Source organism: Cricetulus griseus, chromosome 2, assembly GCF_003668045.3.
Source record: "Cricetulus griseus strain 17A/GY chromosome 2, alternate assembly CriGri-PICRH-1.0, whole genome shotgun sequence".
Classification (NCBI taxonomy): Eukaryota; Metazoa; Chordata; class Mammalia; order Rodentia; family Cricetidae; genus Cricetulus; species Cricetulus griseus.
In genome coordinates, this window is record NC_048595.1 from 444644218 (window position 1) to 444662697 (window position 18480).

General features: G+C 53.6%; 1 protein-coding gene across 1 annotated transcript in view; it reads left to right on the forward strand.

Annotated features, from left to right (window-relative positions):
• Positions 1 to 439: 439 nt before the first annotated feature.
• The window catches only part of Crocc2 (ciliary rootlet coiled-coil, rootletin family member 2), a 57782-nt gene continuing 39741 nt past the window's right edge, over positions 440 to 18480 (forward strand). Inside the window, exons 1-5 of the mRNA XM_027397655.2 lie at positions 440 to 517; positions 11066 to 11216; positions 12103 to 12242; positions 14415 to 14521; positions 15952 to 16093. Of these exons, the coding sequence (XP_027253456.1) occupies positions 440 to 517; positions 11066 to 11216; positions 12103 to 12242; positions 14415 to 14521; positions 15952 to 16093 (618 nt within the window). The remainder of the gene's footprint in view (positions 518 to 11065; positions 11217 to 12102; positions 12243 to 14414; positions 14522 to 15951; positions 16094 to 18480) is intronic.

The window sequence follows — 18480 nt, forward strand, 5'->3', positions numbered from 1 at the left end:
ATCTCGGAGAATGGGCTTGTGGTCTGCACCTTTGGGTGTGGTCAGCAAGCAAACAGTCTCTCTAGACAGTAAATAGGGGCTCTAGGAAGAGGCCTCCCTCAGGTCAGCTTCACTCCAGGTCTCCAGGGAAACAGCTTCGGCCAACAGTGTTCCTTAGTCCTCACAACAAGCCTTTACTCCTATTTCCAGGGAAACCCAGCCCTCAGCGTCCTGGTTGCCGCAGCAACACTCACGGCCTTGTTTGGCGTGTGGTCTCCACAATCAAGGTGGGGCAGCTGGGCACCCTGGAACAAGTGAATTAACAGGGCAGAACCAGCATAGTGGCCCCAGGTACTGCACACAGGTAGAGAGAGGCACACAGAGGACGAGGAAGAGGACGGTACTGGGCAGTTGAGGAGCCCACACCCTGCTTATCTGAGATTCTGTGCTCCTGCCCAGGATGAGCGCCACATCCAGCAATCCTGAAGATGGGGACTCCACGGAGCAGTCTCAGCTGGGACTGGCCACCGTGATTCAGGTCAGTGAAGTGGCTGCCCTCTGTGACCCCTGGAGAGCAGGTCCTGAGAGCACTCAGGATGCTGCAGGGAGTGCTGCTGTGCCTCCAAGAAGCATGTTCTTCTTGCGCATGTGCTCAGGCGTAAACATGAGCCAGCAAGTGCAGACCTCTGGACCAGCCAAGCAGCTCAGAAGGCCGGCCCCTCTGGAGCCCTGGGCTTGCAGCCTGTACAACAAGGTGGTGGTGGTGGTGGTGGTGGTGGGGAGACAGGGGTCCCACTGTTCTGATAGCCAGGTATGGGCACAGTTAGGTCTGAGATGGAAGGGGAACTTCAATTTGGGGATGTCCACAATACCCACTCTGAAAGCTGCACAAATTCCATGGAACTTGTGAAACAGTACTGATGGAATCACCCATCCATACATCCCACTCCTCCTCACCACCTCCCATTCCTCAAAGCTCACCAACTTACCAACCCTGCTGTCCCTCATCCTAAGCCTCCCTATCCTGCTTCCCCTGACTGTCATCATCCAGCCACCCCAGCCAGGCCGTCCCCACCATGCCCTGGGGATCTCAGTGCACCCCAGATGGACCTGCTGACTCAGAGTGTTCATTAACCAGCTCTCAGTCCCTCAAAGCCATGCTGCAGGGGGTTGACGTGGTCCTAGGTAAACAATACGTCAGGTCCCCTGAAAGGAGTAACTGCACAGATGGTGCCAAGTGGGTAAATGACACGGTAGCACACATAGGCACACAGATGTGCCCACACAGGACAGATCATGACACAAACAGAGTATTAAAGCCAGTTGGCATGGAACAGATGGCTCAGTGGGTGAAGACAGTTGCCATCAAGTCTGATGACCCGAGTGTGATCTGGGAGAGTCACAGGGTGAAGAGATCCAAATCCCAAAATTTGTCTTCTGACCTCCACACTATGGCATGCACACACACACACACACACACACACACACACACACACACACACAGAGAGAGAGAGAGAGAGAGAGAGAGAGAGAGAGAGAGAGAGAGACTCCAACACCACGCACAAATAAATAAATGTAATTTTAAAAATAAGTCAGTTAATGCAACAAGACAAGAGATTGTCCTGGGTGGAGACTTTCCCTAGAGGCCACTCTGTGAGCTCTACCTGATGCGATCTCAGGCTGAGTTCTAAGAGCAAGGCTGACAGTGTGTTCAGAAAAAGTGGTCATCTCACAAAATCACATCTGAGCATCACCCTGTAAGGACCTCATTGTCTCCTCGGAGGCTTGAGGGTGGGAGTGAGTGGCTGTGTGTTTGCCGGTGGACTTGAGGGAGAAACCAAGAGTGATGCAAACTTCTCTAGGCTTGGGTTCTGGGGGCTTCTGCCTGCACCTAACCCCTCTGTCCCTGGGAAGCTGTCACCCGAGAGTCATACAGAGCCTGGTGAGGCTGTTCTGTCTGCCCGGCCACACCTGCTATTTGCACAGCTGTGATTGAGATCTCTGTGCAATTACATCAGGTGAGCATGCAGCAGGAAGGCGCCATGAGATACCCAGATAGGCATAGGAGACCAGCGGCAGGACTCTAGGGACCTCCAGCTCCTCTGGCTGCATACGGGGTACTGTGGGACCCAGAGAAGGGCAGAGCTGGAGTGGGGGAAGCCGCCCACATAACCAGGAGCATAGCCTTTGACATAAACCTGCTTCCTGTGCTGGGAAGAGCTCCTTGGCATGCCTCTTCCTCCAGCCAGAGTTAGTTCCCTTTCCCTTGCCTCATCTGCACACCTCCCCCCTGCACGGTGCCCCTGAGCACCCAGCCCACAGGCCTCTTGAGAGCTAGAACTGGAGACAAGGACCAGAGTTAAGAGCCCTGAGCTTGGTCCTGAGTATGGGATGGGGGAACACGTTGGCTCGGTGAGTTCAAAGACCCCTAAAATTACACATGAAATGGGGGGCTCCTTGTGCACCAGGAGATGGAGCTCCCTGAGTCCTCTCAGACCCAGAACTGATAGCATGCCTAAGACAAATGGGAAGTAGGGTGGGATGATCCCCACCCTTGACTTGGTTGCTTTAATGGCATAGAACTTTTCCAACTGTTTCTTTTGGGTTAAGTTCTAGTTTTCTGGGAACTTGTCCATTATAAATTTTCATATTTATTGGCAGAAGCTGTTGCTATGGTTTGGGTGCGGTTTGAATGTGCCCCCAAAGGGTTCACGAGCTGGAAGTCTAGGGGGTGACGGTAATGAGGAGTGGAAAGTGTTTAGGTCATAGGGCACTGGCCCCAGAAGGGATTGGTGGCTTCTTTCTGGCCCCCACTTCCATCCAGGATGAGTTGTTATTAAAAAAAAAAAAGGAGCAAATCTGGCTCCTGTGTTCTCTGGCTCCTTCTATACACCATATACTCTTTTCTTTCACACATACATCCATCACAATGGCATTTGCCATGTTGGGAGATAGCCAGATACTTCACCAGTGCCCCGCAGAGGTACTGCCTCCAGCTCCATGAGCTAAATGACCACGGTTCCTATACATGGTCCAGCCTCACCACAGCAATAGGAGGTGAACAAGGCTGGTGGCTCATATGTGTCTGTCCTTTTGAGATCATAGGACCTGAAGCAGGGGAAGCAGCCACTTAGGACATCGTGTTTAAGTATGAAACCGTGCTGGCAAGAGTGGGTCTCCCTGAGCAGCACTTGTTCCTTCCTCTCCTTGGCTGGTAATTTATGGCTCTTGTCTTAGGGTTTCTATCACTGTGATAAAACGCCATGATCAAAAACAACCTAGGGAGGAAAGGGTTTATTTCATCTGCAGCCTGTGGTCCATCATCCTGGGAAGTCAAGGAGGAACCCAGCTGGAGGCAGGAACGGATGCGGAGGCCATGGGGGCCTTACTGGCTTGCTCAAGCCTAGTTTCTTATACAATCCAGGGCCACCTGTCCAGGGGTAGCACTACCCTCAATGCACTGGGCCCTCCCACCTCAATCATTAATCCAGACAATACCCCCACAGACTTGCATACAGGCTGGTCTTTAAAAAAATTTATATTTTTTTTGTTTTTATTTTTATTTTATATGTGGAGAGAAATGTACACATGCCCTGTTGTGAGTGTCGACGTTAGAGGATAACTTGGAAGTCAGTTCTCTCCTTCTGTAATGTGGATTCCGGAGCTTAGATCCAGGCTGTCAATCCTGGCAGCATCACCTTTACACCACGACAGGCCAGTCTTATAAAGGCATTTTCTCACCATCCAGCTCCAAAATGGTTTCATCTTCTCAAATTGTCATCCTCATTAAACACCAATTCTTCCAGCCCTTGGCAGCCACCAGCTTGCTCTCTGTCTCTGGGTATCTGAGTTTTTGGATGGAACCATCTGAGGGCTTATTTCACTTAGCACAGTGTCCTCAAGGTCCTCCCATGTCATAGCATGTCTGAGTGACAGGTCTTCCTGTGGATGGACCATGCATCACTCACCAAGTCATTCCTCCATGGACCACTGAGCTGCTTCACCACTGTGAGCATCAACAGGATGCAGGCTCATCCCTCTGGGTCTCTGGTTTCGTGTTTGTGGAGTCTGTTCTAGAAGAACTGTGGGCTCCAGCTCTAACTCTACATGAGCCTGCCTTATTTTTCAGTGACTCCTGCAAGGATTCAGGCATTATGCTGGCCTGCCCCTTCACCTGGCAGAATGTACTCAGGCAGTATCCTGGTCAGCCCAGGGTTCCATGGTTGCATAATCTGCACACAAGTGCAAAGGACCCCATCAAAAGAAAGACCCCTGCCCACTTATGCTCTCTTCCCACTCTCTGTTCCCCTGGAGCAGATAAAACTTTTCCTGTCTCCCTCTTCTCTTCTGTTCTCTATGTCTCTTTACCTCTTTTCTCTTTCCTTCCCCGCCTTTCCCTTTCTAATAAAACTTCTCACTAATCTCTGTCTGCCTGGCATGTTTGCCCGCCCCCCCCCCGCCTTGGTCACCCTCGTCTGTCATGGAATGCGCCAAGGTCCCCATGAGCTTTATCATAACAACTCCACTATTTTACTGTGAGTGCATGTGCTTAAAGCAAGACTTTAGATGGAGGAACTGTTTTCACTCACTCAACTGCTGACCACAACCGATTCTTCAACCCTCTGGACCCACCTGGTCTAACATCCGTAGTGCCAGGGCCCAGTCTCACAGGATAAAACTCTTCAGACGCCATCACCATTGTAGGTTGCCTCTGCCCTCTGGCTGACAAGCTAAATCTGAGGTTTCCCCAAAATAGCTCACAACACTCAGGCACCACCCTCCTGATTTGGGGAAATCCACAGAGGTGTGATGCCAGGTAGGGCTACAGTACCCCGCTGGGGTGCATGCTTGTCCCAGCCCTGCATCCACACCAAGTCCCCCGCTGGGGTTTTCATGGGTGCTTCCTGTGTAAATACTACTGATTACATCCCGGCGACTGGAGCACTGGCTCACCAGATCTCTTGGGGGTGGGCAGAAAGATCCAGAGCTCTTATCTGGATTTGTCATCCTGGAGCTCCCCAGGGAACCCCCCACCCCCTCACACTCCCCTTTCAAAGTCACTTTTCATTCTAAAAATCAAGGGTGTGAGGTCCCAGGAGTATAGGCTCACCAAGGACAGGAGCTGGCAGTGGCCCAAGTACGGCCTGGTCACAGTGCTAACCACATGCCAACCAGGGAAGGACACGCTGACTATCTCTGTCTCCAGGGCCACAAGTCCAGACAGCAGCGACACTGACCAGACCGACCACATCTTCTACTCAGACTTTTCTTACCCGTGGTCCAGAGACAGGCCCCTCCCTCCTCAGCAGAGCATCCCACCCCCTCTGTCTAGCCATCCCCTCTCTCTGCTTCCTCCTCTCTCTCCACTCCTCACCCCTTGCTCTTTATCCTGGGCCCTTGTGTGCACTGCTTTGCAGGCCCGCCACCTTCCCCCAGGAGGCCTGTGTGGGTGTCGGGACATAGGAGCAGACAAGACAGACAGCATCTTTCAGCCTGCCGAGCGTTCCCTGCTCTGAGTCATTTTGGAGTTAGTGATTCATACCTTCGGCCATTCCGACACAGCTTTCAATTACTTGTGTTGGGAACCTGTCTGAGCCTGTTTGGATGCCAAGCATTGTGCTAGGGGTTGATGGATAAGCTGTCCCCTTCATTCATCTTCATCCGCTGCTCCAACATCTAGCCCCCTCATGACTTTAGATGCTTCTGCTCCAGGGGCAACGCCCATACCCCAGCTTGGCAGGTACAGTAGAGGGTGGGGATGAGGGTGAGGGTGTCAATCAAAGCACATGTAAAGCCGGCCTGTCAGACACAGAAGTAGGTGTTAGCAGGTCTATCGACTCCAGTAGTACCCACCAAACCCTCTGCAGGAGGCCAAAGTGCTCTGAGGCTACAGCTGGGCCTGTGATTGGCCAGGCCAGCTCACCAAGGGGATGCAGGAGGGTCCATGGACATCCAACCAGGTGCATGTAAGGCAGGGGATTGTCCAGGGACCTGGATATCCGGAAAACTAGCCCCACCAGACTCAACCCAGGGTTGAGTCTCAGTCCTAACACAGACCCTCTCAGCAGTCCTAAACTTGCCTGGCCCAGGCTCTCCCACACAGAGGGAGAAGGGCAGAGTTTCCAAGTCATGATAACTGATTTTCTAACAGCTGCTCCTGGACAGTGGACAGTGCTAAGAAACTGCAACCCATGTGACCTGCCTCTACTCACACTGTCACGGGTTCTCTTACTGTCCATTATGTTGGATCCATTCTGCACCCTCCCCACCCAGCCCAAGCCAGTCTCGGTTCCTGAAGTTGGGCAGGCCCTGCCGCCCTTCTGCAATACTGAATGTGACCACACGGGGACACTGTTGGAGCTCAGCATCCAGACATTAGCCGCAGGCCTAGCCACCCCTGCACTGACTGAGCTCTCTCTCTTTGCTCCGCCTCTGTCACCCTGCCCTGGCCTGCCTGCTGCCTAGGTTAGGGTCTGAGACAGTATCAAGTTACACTGGCTTTGCTTTCTCCCTGGGAGACTTTAAATGGAGATTTGGAGACCCCCTGCTTGCAGCTGAGTTCTTTATTTGAAAGATATGGCTGAGCCCTTCCTTTCTCCATACCCGAAGCAGCCAAGTTCCTTTTAAAATCCATTCTGCTCTCCAATGGGGACTAGCACCTAGACTGCCCACCTGTCTGTGGCCACAGTCATGAGCATGGTGCCGTGAATCAGCTCGTGATCTTTGCCATTTCTGCTTCCTGACCTGTCACACCATCCCTGCCTCAGGAAGACCCTGCAGGCCTTCAGGGAGTGGGCTGGTGCTGCTGGCACTGTAAGAGGACCTCAGGGAGTCCACCCAGGGGGAGATTGGGGGTAGTGGGAGCTCCACACTCTGCCTTTGCCATCCCTGCTTGGTTCTGGTTAGGCTGGGAAACCGGAAACCACCTCCTCAATTACACCCCTAGAGAGTTTAATGGGTTCTGTTTGTTTTTGTCTTGCTTTGTCTTGTTTGTTACTCTTCTACCTGCAGCCTGGAAGGAGAATGTTGGGTTACCCTCTGGGACCACTTGGAGTGCCTGTCCCTGCTCTATTCTGCCCCCACTCTTTGAAGCAGCAATGAGAGGCCACCCAAATCCTACGCAAGAAGCCCCCTGCAGGGGACACACTTGACTCTTCCTCCTGCCCAATCTAGACAGCAGCGCAGAGCTGACCAGGCCACGCCCCTCAGCGTCTGGGCTCCCCTGCGCCCCCCCCCCCTTACCAGTGGGTTGTACTTGGACGTTGCCTGGATCCCCCTCAGGGTGATCACCATCCCAAATCCGGAAGGAGCGCAGGTAGAAGGGTCATGCCTGTGGGGCAGGGTAGGAGGACAGGGCAGGGCCCCAAGCTGGAGCCCATCCTTGGAATAGGCGCCTTTCCTGGATACGGCCCCACACTGAGGACTGGAGCCCTGCCCCTGACCGCAACCTCCCCATCCACAACTGCTGCGCCCCAATCGGGAAGGAAACATACCCCACCCCCAGAACTCCCCATTCCAGTCAGTCTCCAGGCAAGGGCAAAAGTGCAGTGTGGGGTTCCTAGGCCGCAGGACGACAGGGAGGCCAGTTAACAAGGAAGGGTTGGAGCAGTTTCCATTCCCGTGGGGCCAGGGGGTGGTGGGCAGAGTTTGACCTATTATCGGGGTGCAGAAGACCTATTAGGCAGCTGGTACCAGGTCTTCCTCTTGCTCTGTCTGTCTCCTTTCCAGCCCTGAACCCCATCCTTCACTCAACAACCCCTGGGGCTCTGGAACACAGGATGGCCTATAATAAGGCCCTGTGTTTCATACTCCATAAGATGCATCCATGGTTACCTCACACTGATGGCACAGTGGGGACCCCTATCATTTCTCTTAGAAGGGAGTCCTGCTGTGACCCAGAGAGTGAGGTAAAGAGGCCAGTCCCCTAGATGGGACTCCCTCCATACTGCCACAGAAGAATCGGAGGCAACGACGTTTGTCCCCACTGAGTCTCAAACAGTTGCCCCCTGGGGTCTTTGGCATAGGTTGAGCTGAGGAATAGGTAGGAACAAACATGGCCCAGGTCATCTCAGTCGGAGGTCTTTTAGTAAAGTGACCATGGAAGTCCCCTTTGTCAAGCCTTGGTGTCCCTTCCCACAATGTGAGGTTCCCCCCAAGAGGCTATGCAGGTCCCCCATTCGCTGGCTATAACCTTCCCCATAACCAGAGTGGATAGGAAAGATCCTGGCCCTGGAGATGATGGTGACCCCCCACCCCCGGGCTGGGGGCCACTGATGGCAACATGGGCAAAGCCTGTGGGACATGTGCTGTAAACAACCCTAGCCCCACTCCCCACTATGGGCCAGACTTGGGGATGGGGAAGGAGGCGGTCCCGGGTAAGATCCCAGGGGATCCAAGCCCGGGTCAGCACAGACCTCCTTGCACGAAGTAGCAGAGCCCCGCGCCCCTCCCCCGCGCCATTTGCGTGGAGGCGGGGCAGCCCTCGCTTGCAATCCTCCCGCGCACTGGGGACCGGAGGCGGGAGGGGAGGGCGGGCTGCCAGGGACGCGCCCCTCCCGCTCCCCCTCCGCACCCCTCCTGCTCTGGCTGGGCGTCGACCCATCGCAGGCACCCGGCCACAGCTGGAACCTATTACGCCCCCAGCGCCTCTCGGGACGTCCCGGCTAATAAGTGACCCTCTGTAAACGTTAGGAATGAGTCAAGTTTGTGCTGCGCTGCTGCTTTCCCGTTAGCGGGTGGCGCCGCTGATGCTCCAGGGAGAGGAGGGAGGGAGGCAGGGTCCTTCCGGCCTGGAGGGAACCTCTGAATGGAGCCAGCATCACGTCTTTAATCTGGGGGCGTGGGGTGATGTTTGCTACCCCACTAGGCCTTAGGATTCCCTGTGCAAAACAGGGCAGCCATGGCTGGGCACTTCCAACCATAACTCTCAGAAAAGCAGGAGAGAGAGGCCTTGGTGGTCTTGGGAGGAAGGAGCCAGCAGAGCTCTGCTCCTCACCAATGGAGCTGCTGCACCCAAGGAAGACTGTTTACCGCCCACTCAGAACAAGACTGGGAGGTCCTCTGGAGGAAAGTGAAGTGAAGGCACCTTCCCAAGACCACCTAGGGGAGGAAGTGCAAAACCTTAGGAATGTCAGTCTTTGCCCAGCCTGAAGGGGCAGGCTAACCAGGCCCTGAGCTCACTCATTTGCAGCATCTCACCTTTGCAGGGTTCCTGGGGGACCAGAACAGGCCCTGTCCGGGGCTGTGGAGAGCCTGGACATTCAGGTGACTCCAATCTGGCTAGCCTAAGAGGGGAATCAGCTGAGCAGAGGCACAGGGTTTTAATCCCAGCGCTCAGGAGGCAGAGGCAGGCGCATCTCTGTGGTCAAGGCCAGCTTGGTCTACAGAGTGAGTTCCAGGACTGTCAGGACTACACAGAGAAACTCTGTCTCGGAAAGAAGGGGGTGCATCAGTATATTTGGGAGGACTAGGTGAAAGCCGCCGTGGTTTATCTCCACAGAGGCATTCAGGATTCAGAGTAGAAAGAGGCCTGGCCACAGTCAAGAGGTGAAATGGGTAAGGAAGGTGGAGGGGAGGGGCTTGGAGAAGCTGGGCCTCCCCACAAGCACAGGCCTGAAAGTCAGAACCAGGAGAGCCCCAGACTAGACAATGTCATCAGTGAGCACTGGAAAATGGAAGTCAGGAGGCTACTGAGTGTCCCCTGAAGGGACTCTAGGCGGGAAGGGTTCTGGGGAGTCCCACTGTGGAGGACAGCAGGCAGAGCTATGGCTGGGAAGCTCTGGAAATGGGGCCCTGGCATCAATCACTGGTCATTAGCCTTTCATTCAAACATCCTTCATGCACAGGGCAGGGGGGCCCTTCTTAATCCCCATCGTACTGTCTGCCCGTCCAATACCTGCAAGTTTCCAGCTGACACAGAACAAGTCTGCCTACAGGTCCTGACTAAGTCTCAGTCCCAGGTCCATTCCTTCCCCCAAACATGTTACTCCACCCCAACAACTTGTGGCTAAGAATCTGAGAGCCCAAAGACCTTCTCTAAGTAGGGATTCTGGGTAGGCAAGAGCTGTTCCCCTGGTGTTGGTGACCTTGAGTTTCAGAGGTTTACAACCTGAATTTCCAAAGCCAGAGGCCCACAGCACTAAGCCTTGGGACCAAGAGGCTTATGGTTCCAAGCTGTCATAGGCAGCAGCTCTATTATAGCTTTAGGTGCTTGAGACAGAGGTCGACTGCTCTGGGCTCAGAGCACCTGTCCCTGTCCTCAGCTCTAGGTACCCAGCCTTGCCTCTAGAACCCTCAGTAGCTCTCCCAAATTCTCCAGGGCCTTGCAATCCCCATAGTCTAGGCTCTTCCCTTTGACTCTTCACAGAGTTTTAGCTTTCTTGTTACCTTTCTTAATTTCTCAGTTTCTGCCCTCAGTTGCTCTCTCCAACACTTCCGCTGTCAAGCCTGGCGTTATGTGACAGCTCATAGCTTCAGGTGCTAGGGCTCTTGGCTCCTGGTACCGTTTGATGCAGCTGCTTCTACCTTTGCTAAATTTAGAAGCCTGGGGTCTTGTCCGTAACTCATTCAGCCAGCCCAGCCTATGTTACTCATGATAAAGACCACAGCATGGACAAAGAAACCATTCGGAATGAGCTTTCTGTTGGCTCTGATATTGCAACACTAGAGTGCTGAACACAGGAGAGGGGTCTAATCCGAAAAGAGCAACCAGCAAGCTGCTTAGATAGCTGGAAAAGGGCACCACACACTTGTGGTCAGCCAATCACAAGCCTCATGCTTTCTAGTTTGAGTCAGCCGGGGACTTAGCCTAGCCTGCTTAGCGTTGGAAAGGGCTTAGAGGTGAGCTGTGCTGACCTTGGCCAGGAATCCTCCCAAATCACCATTTTTTCACAGTCCCACCCCACAGGTGGGGAGACTTAAGGCATGTGGCTTGAGTGACCAGCCTAGCCCCACTTTGCTATTTCCAGGACTCTTTGCAGCATTGAAGTGACCATGTGGTGGCCCCCATTGACACCAGAGAGCTTGTGTGAGGTGCCTGCAGGTTGTCCGGGGCCTGTAAGAACCAGCGCTCTGGGGTGTTTTTCAGAAGCTGGAAGATACCATTCTGAGCCCCATGGCCAGCCGGGGGGACCGGGCACTGACGGTGCGTGGAGAAGGCCAGCGGGCCTTACCCACTCCTGTGCCAGCCCGTATCCGAGAGATTGTGTCGGGCAGCCTGGCGGAGGAGCCACTCCCAGGTGAGGGTGCTAAGGCTGCTCAGGTCGGGGTTCAGAACAGCACACTGGAATCTTGTCTCAGGGAGCCACACCATTAAGAGTGTCTGTGGCCCTTGCTGCCCATCCCAGACTCTCCTAGCCCCATTTTTCCCAACCACAGTCTTCTCATTGGGTCCCCAGTAGTCATGCAGATAGCTACGAGACTGTTATCAATGATCTACAGAGCTGACCTCTGTGTTGTGACACCGTTATGCCATTGTGTCTTGATTTTATCCACCTTCTTCCCCCCCCCCCCATCGGAGTGAAAAATCCTAAAGGTTGACACTTTCAGTTTAGGTTAAGCACAGACATCATGAACTTTCTTTGCTCTTCATCCAACCCTATGTACGTAGCTTATTTTTATCATCGCACTGCAGGAACAGGCTCCAAGGAATCCATCCCCACATGGAGACCAAATAGGAGTCAGGCTCCCTGACCCCAGTTCAGCTCATGACTCCCTTCTGCAGGGGTCTTGATGGCTCCTTTGTGTTGTAAGAGCCTGTCTAATCTTCTGGCGGCCCCAGGCTATGTTGGGTGCATAGGAAGGACAGAGAAACACCACTGCAATTTGGAAAAGCATCCTTACTGTGGGCAGGGTCCTCCTACCCCAAAGCAGCAGCTCCACAACTGCTCAGGACCCAGATACGACAGGTGGTAACTCCATGCATGCTTTAATTGCAGGGGCTTGGCCTGGTCATGAGTCTAATGGGGTTAACAAGGTTTACCAAAGGCAACAAGGGTAGGAGGGCGCTCAGTAACAGGAGAGGAAGTGACGTTCCTTATGGAAGCCCTCTCCTGTTGCTACAGGCCTAGCAGTACGATGTTTGGGTAGGGCCCTGGCCTGATCTGGATACTCTGCTTACCACAGGGCTGCCAGCTACTACAACCCATACACAGGAGGAGAGTGAACTCCTGCAAGAAGAGCTGGCCCGGTTGGAGGACCTGTTGGCTCAGGCAGATGCTGAGCGGGAGGAGCTGGTTAACAAGTGTCACATGGTCAGCCAGAGGGTGAGTGTGCAGCTGGTACCTGCAGGCCAGTGCTCACAGCCTCACCCTTATTAGGGATCATCTCCCAGGACTGGCAATCATAATTGCAGGGCCATCAGCCAGTCTTGGGACACCGGGCAACAGATAGAAAAATCAAGACTAGATGTAAAAGGTGTGAAGCAGAAGATGTCCCCTTCAAATGTTTGTCTCCCATCTGCTCCAGGATGGTCAGCGATGACCATCTGGTCAGTGAAGACCTGTTGGTCCTTGTCAATCATAATCACAAAGCTAGCTTCTGAACAGAGGATAAAACCAGGGCGGACTGCCCTGGACCCCGGGCAGAGCCTGTGGGCAAACACCTGGCTCCAAGTCCCGGCCCTTTCTCCTAAGTACCTACTTATTGCCAGACCTTAGAACAGGAGAAGTGAGGGTGACCTCTGAGATACAGGCTTCAGCCAGAGGTTTCAGGGAGATCCCTGTGGGCTAGGGAGTGCCTTTTCCATGAAGACAGAGGAACCCAGGCAGAAAAGTGAAGGCATTTTCCAGGCAGGAGCCCTTGCATTATCTATCCTCTCCAAGTCATGAGCGTCAGAAGCAGAACTGGGCAAGCTAGGGACAGAATAATGGAGAATAGCCATGTAGTGGACCTCTGACCCCCCGCATCAACCACCAGGCCATCTATGGACCCAGCCTGAGCTCTGAATGGCAGGACAGATGAGGAAATTAAGGCTCGGCTCTGGCCAGTGTTCCTCTAATGCCATGAGTCTTGTGACCCTCTTGGGGGTCACATATCAGAGACATTGGATATCATATATTTACATTATGATTCATAACAGTAACAAAATTACAATTATGAAATACCAATGAAATAGTTTATGGTTGGAGGTCACCACAACATGAGGAACTGAATTAGAGGTTCTCAGCATTTGAAAGGTTGAGAACCACTACCCTACAACCATGCCCAGTCCCAAGCCTGGCCCTGATATTCTCTTCCTAGGACATGTAATCAGAAACCTGTGAAAAACCACAGGCTTGCCCATGCTTGATCACGCCTCCTAGTACAACCACGTTAGCCCTAAAGCGCCCACCTGCCAAGAGTCCCTAGTTCTCTGGTGCTCTTTCCACAAAACTACTCCATATGGGAGATGCTCTTTTCTGCAGCCCCCACCCCAAGAGTCCATCTAAGAAAGACCGTGAGGACCCCCTTATCTTGGTCTGGCTCAGGAGCTCCATGAGGCTGCTCTTCCTGTGAGCCTCTGCCCTGGTGCATTCTGGGGGTAAAGATCTTCCTAGCACAGGGCGGGAGATACTGGGAATTGACTTCAGGGAATAGAAGCTGCAGAAGTCCTTCCAAAGAGTAGTAAACTAGTAAGCTATGAGTCAGAGCTCAGCTCACAGCCAGCTAGATGGGGGTGCCAGAAGACCCTGCCCCAAACCACTCCCAGCACACAGGTGGACCCGGGTGAAGGGTGTCCAGCATGTCCTCCCCACATGACGCTACAATCCCTCATCATTGGAGTCCTCTGATCCCAACTGTCACACTGCTGGTGGCTGAGAATCAGGCCCTTGTCCATCAGCCACTCCCGTGTCCCATCCCATCGCCCTGCTCTCTGTGTCTTTCTCCTGGAACTTCCGTGACCCTGTGATTTCCTAGGCTCTGGGTTCAGATCCACACCATAGTAACGGCTGAGTGGCTGTGGGCGGTAGGCCTTGGGGGTGCTTTCCTGACACCCACGATGTCCCCAGCCTCCTTTCCTAACCCCTTGGGATAATGCTCTGTGTTCATAGCAAGGGGACTTGGCACCATGTGAGTTAGTCCCCACCTGCTAAGGATGAAGGTTGAGAGGGGAGGTGCAACTTGGAAAATAGATCAGGCCAGAAGGGTCCAGATTCATGCCCCACGGAGGCATGGCAGAGCCTGCTTTTCAGCTATCCCTGCTCCAGCCACCAGCGGTGAAGTGTCTCCAGGGACCCCCAGAGCCCTGCCTCCTGCTGGTCCCACCACTCCCATAGTCTTCCCAGGCCTACTAGGACCAAGCATCATCTGCTCAGTCAGCATGCCCCCCACTCTGAACTAGACAGAGAAGCAGGGTATGAACAGGCCCTGGGGGCCCCTGTATCCTGCTTCTGCCCAGAGCAGGCATTATGTCAAAGACTAGAGAGAGGTGGACCAGGGCTCACACTCCTTCCTAGCTGCAGGCCCGCCTGGACACCACTGAGGCCCGGCTTCGGAAGTCAGAGCTGGAGCATAGCATGGACTTGGAGGAGGCACTCGGCCGGCTGGAGGTCTCACAGCAGAGGTGAGACCCAATGGACAGGCTGTTGGGGTGGCAGGGGTGCAGTCATCATCCTAGTGGGGGCAGATCCCGCTATGCCTTGCAGCCATTGGCCAGCCCATCAAAGCTATTCTGGGTTAACATTGTCTGTAAAAAATGGCACAGGGATCCTGGGAAGAAAGGGCCAGTAGCAAGCAGAGCTGGGTACCATGCTGCTCTCCCTCGCTTCCCATTGGAGACCACTCCCATATCCTCACATACAATTTCTCATCCCTCGGAGCCAGGTAAAGTGAGAAGGGAGAGAAAGGCAGTCTGCAGGGTGGGAAGCAGATTCCCTCCCCTTCCCTGTGTCACAGGCCAAGGGACAGACAATACAGAGCTGAGAGCTCCCGTCACTGCTGGGTGAGTGAGACTCCTCCTAGTCTCCTCAATAGTGAGTATCTTCACCCCTGAGTACAGGAGGCAAAGACATCAGAGCGGCTGGAAGTCATAATATCCTGGCGTTGGGGTCAGGGGACCTAGGAGAGGCCACTGACAAGTGACAGCTGGCATTGGAGATGGCCTTGTCCTCCGCCCACACTCCTCAGTATATATTCCCATACCCTGGACATGGCAGCATCCATGTCATCTGAGGGAGAATCTGCTCACCCCCCTCCTGAATAGGTTATGGCCCATGGGCAGCCTCCCAAGGCACAGCCATTGCCAAGGGTTCCCTGACCCCATCCCAAGTGTGATGCCAGGATGCCTGGCCATCACTGTTGGTGGGTTACCACAGTCAACCATGAGCCATTGGCACACGCAATCCTGGATACCCTTCTCTAGCTCCCCTTACCACCCCAACCACAACTCCAGAACTTTTGGCTTCAAACCTCTCTGATGTCAACAGGCCTTTTTGTTCATTCTTGGGAAGATTGGACCACACCCCAGTCCCAGAAACCACCCTGGAGCTCCACTCGAGCCCATCTCGCCATCACTAACATCCTGTGGTTGGCTTATCCTCCAGGAATCTGGCGAAGGAAGAAAATGCTGAAGAGCATTTTGAAAACCCATTTTAGGGGGAAGAAGAGCCCCAGGGAAGCCTGATGCCCGAAGAGCTGACAGGAGGACTAGCATCTCCCAGAGGTGCCCAGCTCCTGCTAGCCTGCTCCTCCAAGGCTCCCTTTGAGCCTCTTGTGCCCTGTAAATTTCTTACAGGCAGAGGAGTGGCTAAGGGAGAGGGACAGCTTGGAGCAAAGACGATGCTGAGCTGGTCCTGGGGAGAATCCTTCTGATGCTGGCTCCACGTGAGGCTCATTGCAGGTGGTCCTGCTGCTTGGGAGAGCAGCTGGGGGCCATGCACCTGAGCCGAGTTCAGAAGTCTCGGGGCACCATTTAGACCCTTGGTTTAGCCCCCTGCCCCATCGTGCTTTTATAGGAAGTCACCACACATGAAGTTGTGGCTTTTGTCCATCTAGGAGCATGGGCCTCTCCCAAGTAAACACTCTCCTCCGGGGACAGCTGGAGCACATGCAGAAGGCCAATGACACGCTGGCCAGGGAGCTGGCCAGGACAGCACACAGCTTGCTCCGCCTGCAGGGCAAGCTAGAGCTGCAGGAGGTATGTCAATGGTCCAAGAGGGAGGTGCCCCCACACCCTGTCTATTTCGGTGCCTGCAGCCGATGGTGGTAGGTGGGCAGCAAGGATCAGCAAGGGAGATGTTGGCTTCATGCAAGCCCTCCTGGTGGGAGGCCTCACCATCCATTTTGCTTGGGCACGACAGTCTGTGTCATGAGGGAAAGGAGACTGGATGGTTCTTGTGACACTGTTGGCCGCACAGAGAGGTTACTCAAAAACCTGGGTTGCACAGCTGTTCTTAAGCTCCTGGCCGGAGACCACTAGAGAGCCACAGTCTTGTCCACTCAAGTGTAGTATCGGGGAGTAATGTCACAGGCCTTGGGAGATGTCCGGGTCTGGTCTGCTGATCTGTCAATAGATGTGGGACCTCCTGAGAAGGTTGTGGCCTTGAAGAGGCGACACTACACAACTGAAGCTAAAGTAGTCCCTCGGCAGCCCTGCTCCAAAGGGTCAGAACGCACATCCAAGGGTCTAGCACACACCAGTGGCAAGATTTCCCTTCTGAAGTCGCTTGAAGAGTATGCTCTCTCCTTATGAAGGCAGGAGCTGAGGGAGGGCCTGGGCCCACATATGTCCCTTCAAACAAATCCGTCTCAGAGAGGCCATCACTGCCCTTCTTCCCTCAGAGGTCGGGAAAGGCAACCACAGAGGCCACTTGCCCTTGCTCCCTGCCCCCTCACCCTTTCCCCCAAAGCCCCACAGTCATTCCTGGCAGCAGCTACAGTGGGCACCCCTGTTGTCAACACTTCTGCAGGAGAAAGGAGGGTATCAGTGCCAGCTAAGGTGTGAGGAGGGTGCACTGTTACCAGAGTGTCACCAGAGAGTCAGGTTTGTCGTCCCAGGAGATCTGGACACAGGTTTGCTGAAGCAAATGGCAGCCATTGCCCTGTCCACATTATGCATCTGGGTGTGGCCCATGCCACCCACCTGAGTGCCTTCCTCCAAACAATGCTAGACAGTCACCTTGGCTTTGCTCATTATGGGTCAGGTCCTTCCTCTCAGGCCTGTGAAGGACTCTGCTTCCGGGCTCTTTGCTGCTGCCAACGAGGCTATGGTCTCCCCTGACCCTAACTCGACACGAGGCTGTTGGTCTCCGTGCTCTGGCTACTTCTCCCACCTCTTGGCTTTGGCGGGCTACAGCTTCCTATGACACAGCCCAGTGTGGGTTCGTCCTGTTTATCCTGCTTAAGGCTTCTCCAGCATCTAGCCTTCCTTACGACTAGAAGGACCCTTAACCTTTTCAGGGTTACCTATGCCCATCTCCCCTCCTCTCATGCCAACGAGGTGTCTGTGCCAATCTTAGACCATCTCTAGTGCTCAGAACCATTCTGAGTTTTACCCTGAGCCAGGCTAATTTCTTCAGATGGGTGATCTTGCTCGTCACTATTCCTTCTGACATCTAATTGCCTTGGACGCTGACTCCTCCTCTTAAGTAACAAATATCAGGTTTTTCGTCTTTAGGAGAATGAATGGAGTCTTTTCCAAATACTCTACATCCCTCGTTAGCATGCATCCCAAGCGGCTGTCTTGCGCTTGGTGTCTGATGCTCCACCGCCTGCCGTTGCCCCGTTGTTTCTGCTGACTCCTAATCTTCCTGCATTGTCACCTTGTGTCACTGGTATATTTTATACTTTAACAGGGAGCTGATTATTTTCCTTGGAACTTTGTGAAAATTCTTTGAAACTGGGGTGAATGCGGGCTTTTTTCCTTAAAGTATTTTCAGCTGCTTTTGATGGGTGCCCAGAGGCTCCAGCAGTCTTGAGCCATAGTGCAGCGGGCTTTCAGCCTCTGTGTTTGTGAAAGCCTAGGTTGTGTGTGTTTAGACTCATGACGTTTCACCATGGTTCCTGGCACGGGGAAGAGCTGTTTCTTTTGTTCAGCTCTAACATTCCAGGCAGGCAGTTTCTCTGCAAGACAGTGTGTGTGTGTCTGTGTGTGTGTGTGTGTGTGTGTGTGTGTGTGTGTGTTGTGTGTGTGTGGTGTACAAGCCTGTAAATATGATGTGAGTGGTGTGTGAGCCTGTGTGTATGGCGTGTGGTATGTGTAAGCTTGTATATGTGAAGATATAAGTGTATTGTGTATGTGTGGTATGTGTGCACGTGGAGTCTATTGTGGTGAATGAGAGTGGTGTGTGTATGGGCTGTGTGAGTATAGTGTGTTGGAGTGTGGTGTTTGTGTGGGTCTGAATTTGTGTGCAATGTGAATCTGCATGTCTGTGGCTCTGTGTGAGTGTTGGTATATGAGAGTAGGATGAATGTATGAGTGTGTGCTTGTGGCGTGTCAGATGTGTTCTTGCTCACGCTCTAGCCCGCTCGCCTTCATTGTGTTGGGTGCAGCTTTGGGATATCCACCATGTTTGAGAAGACCCC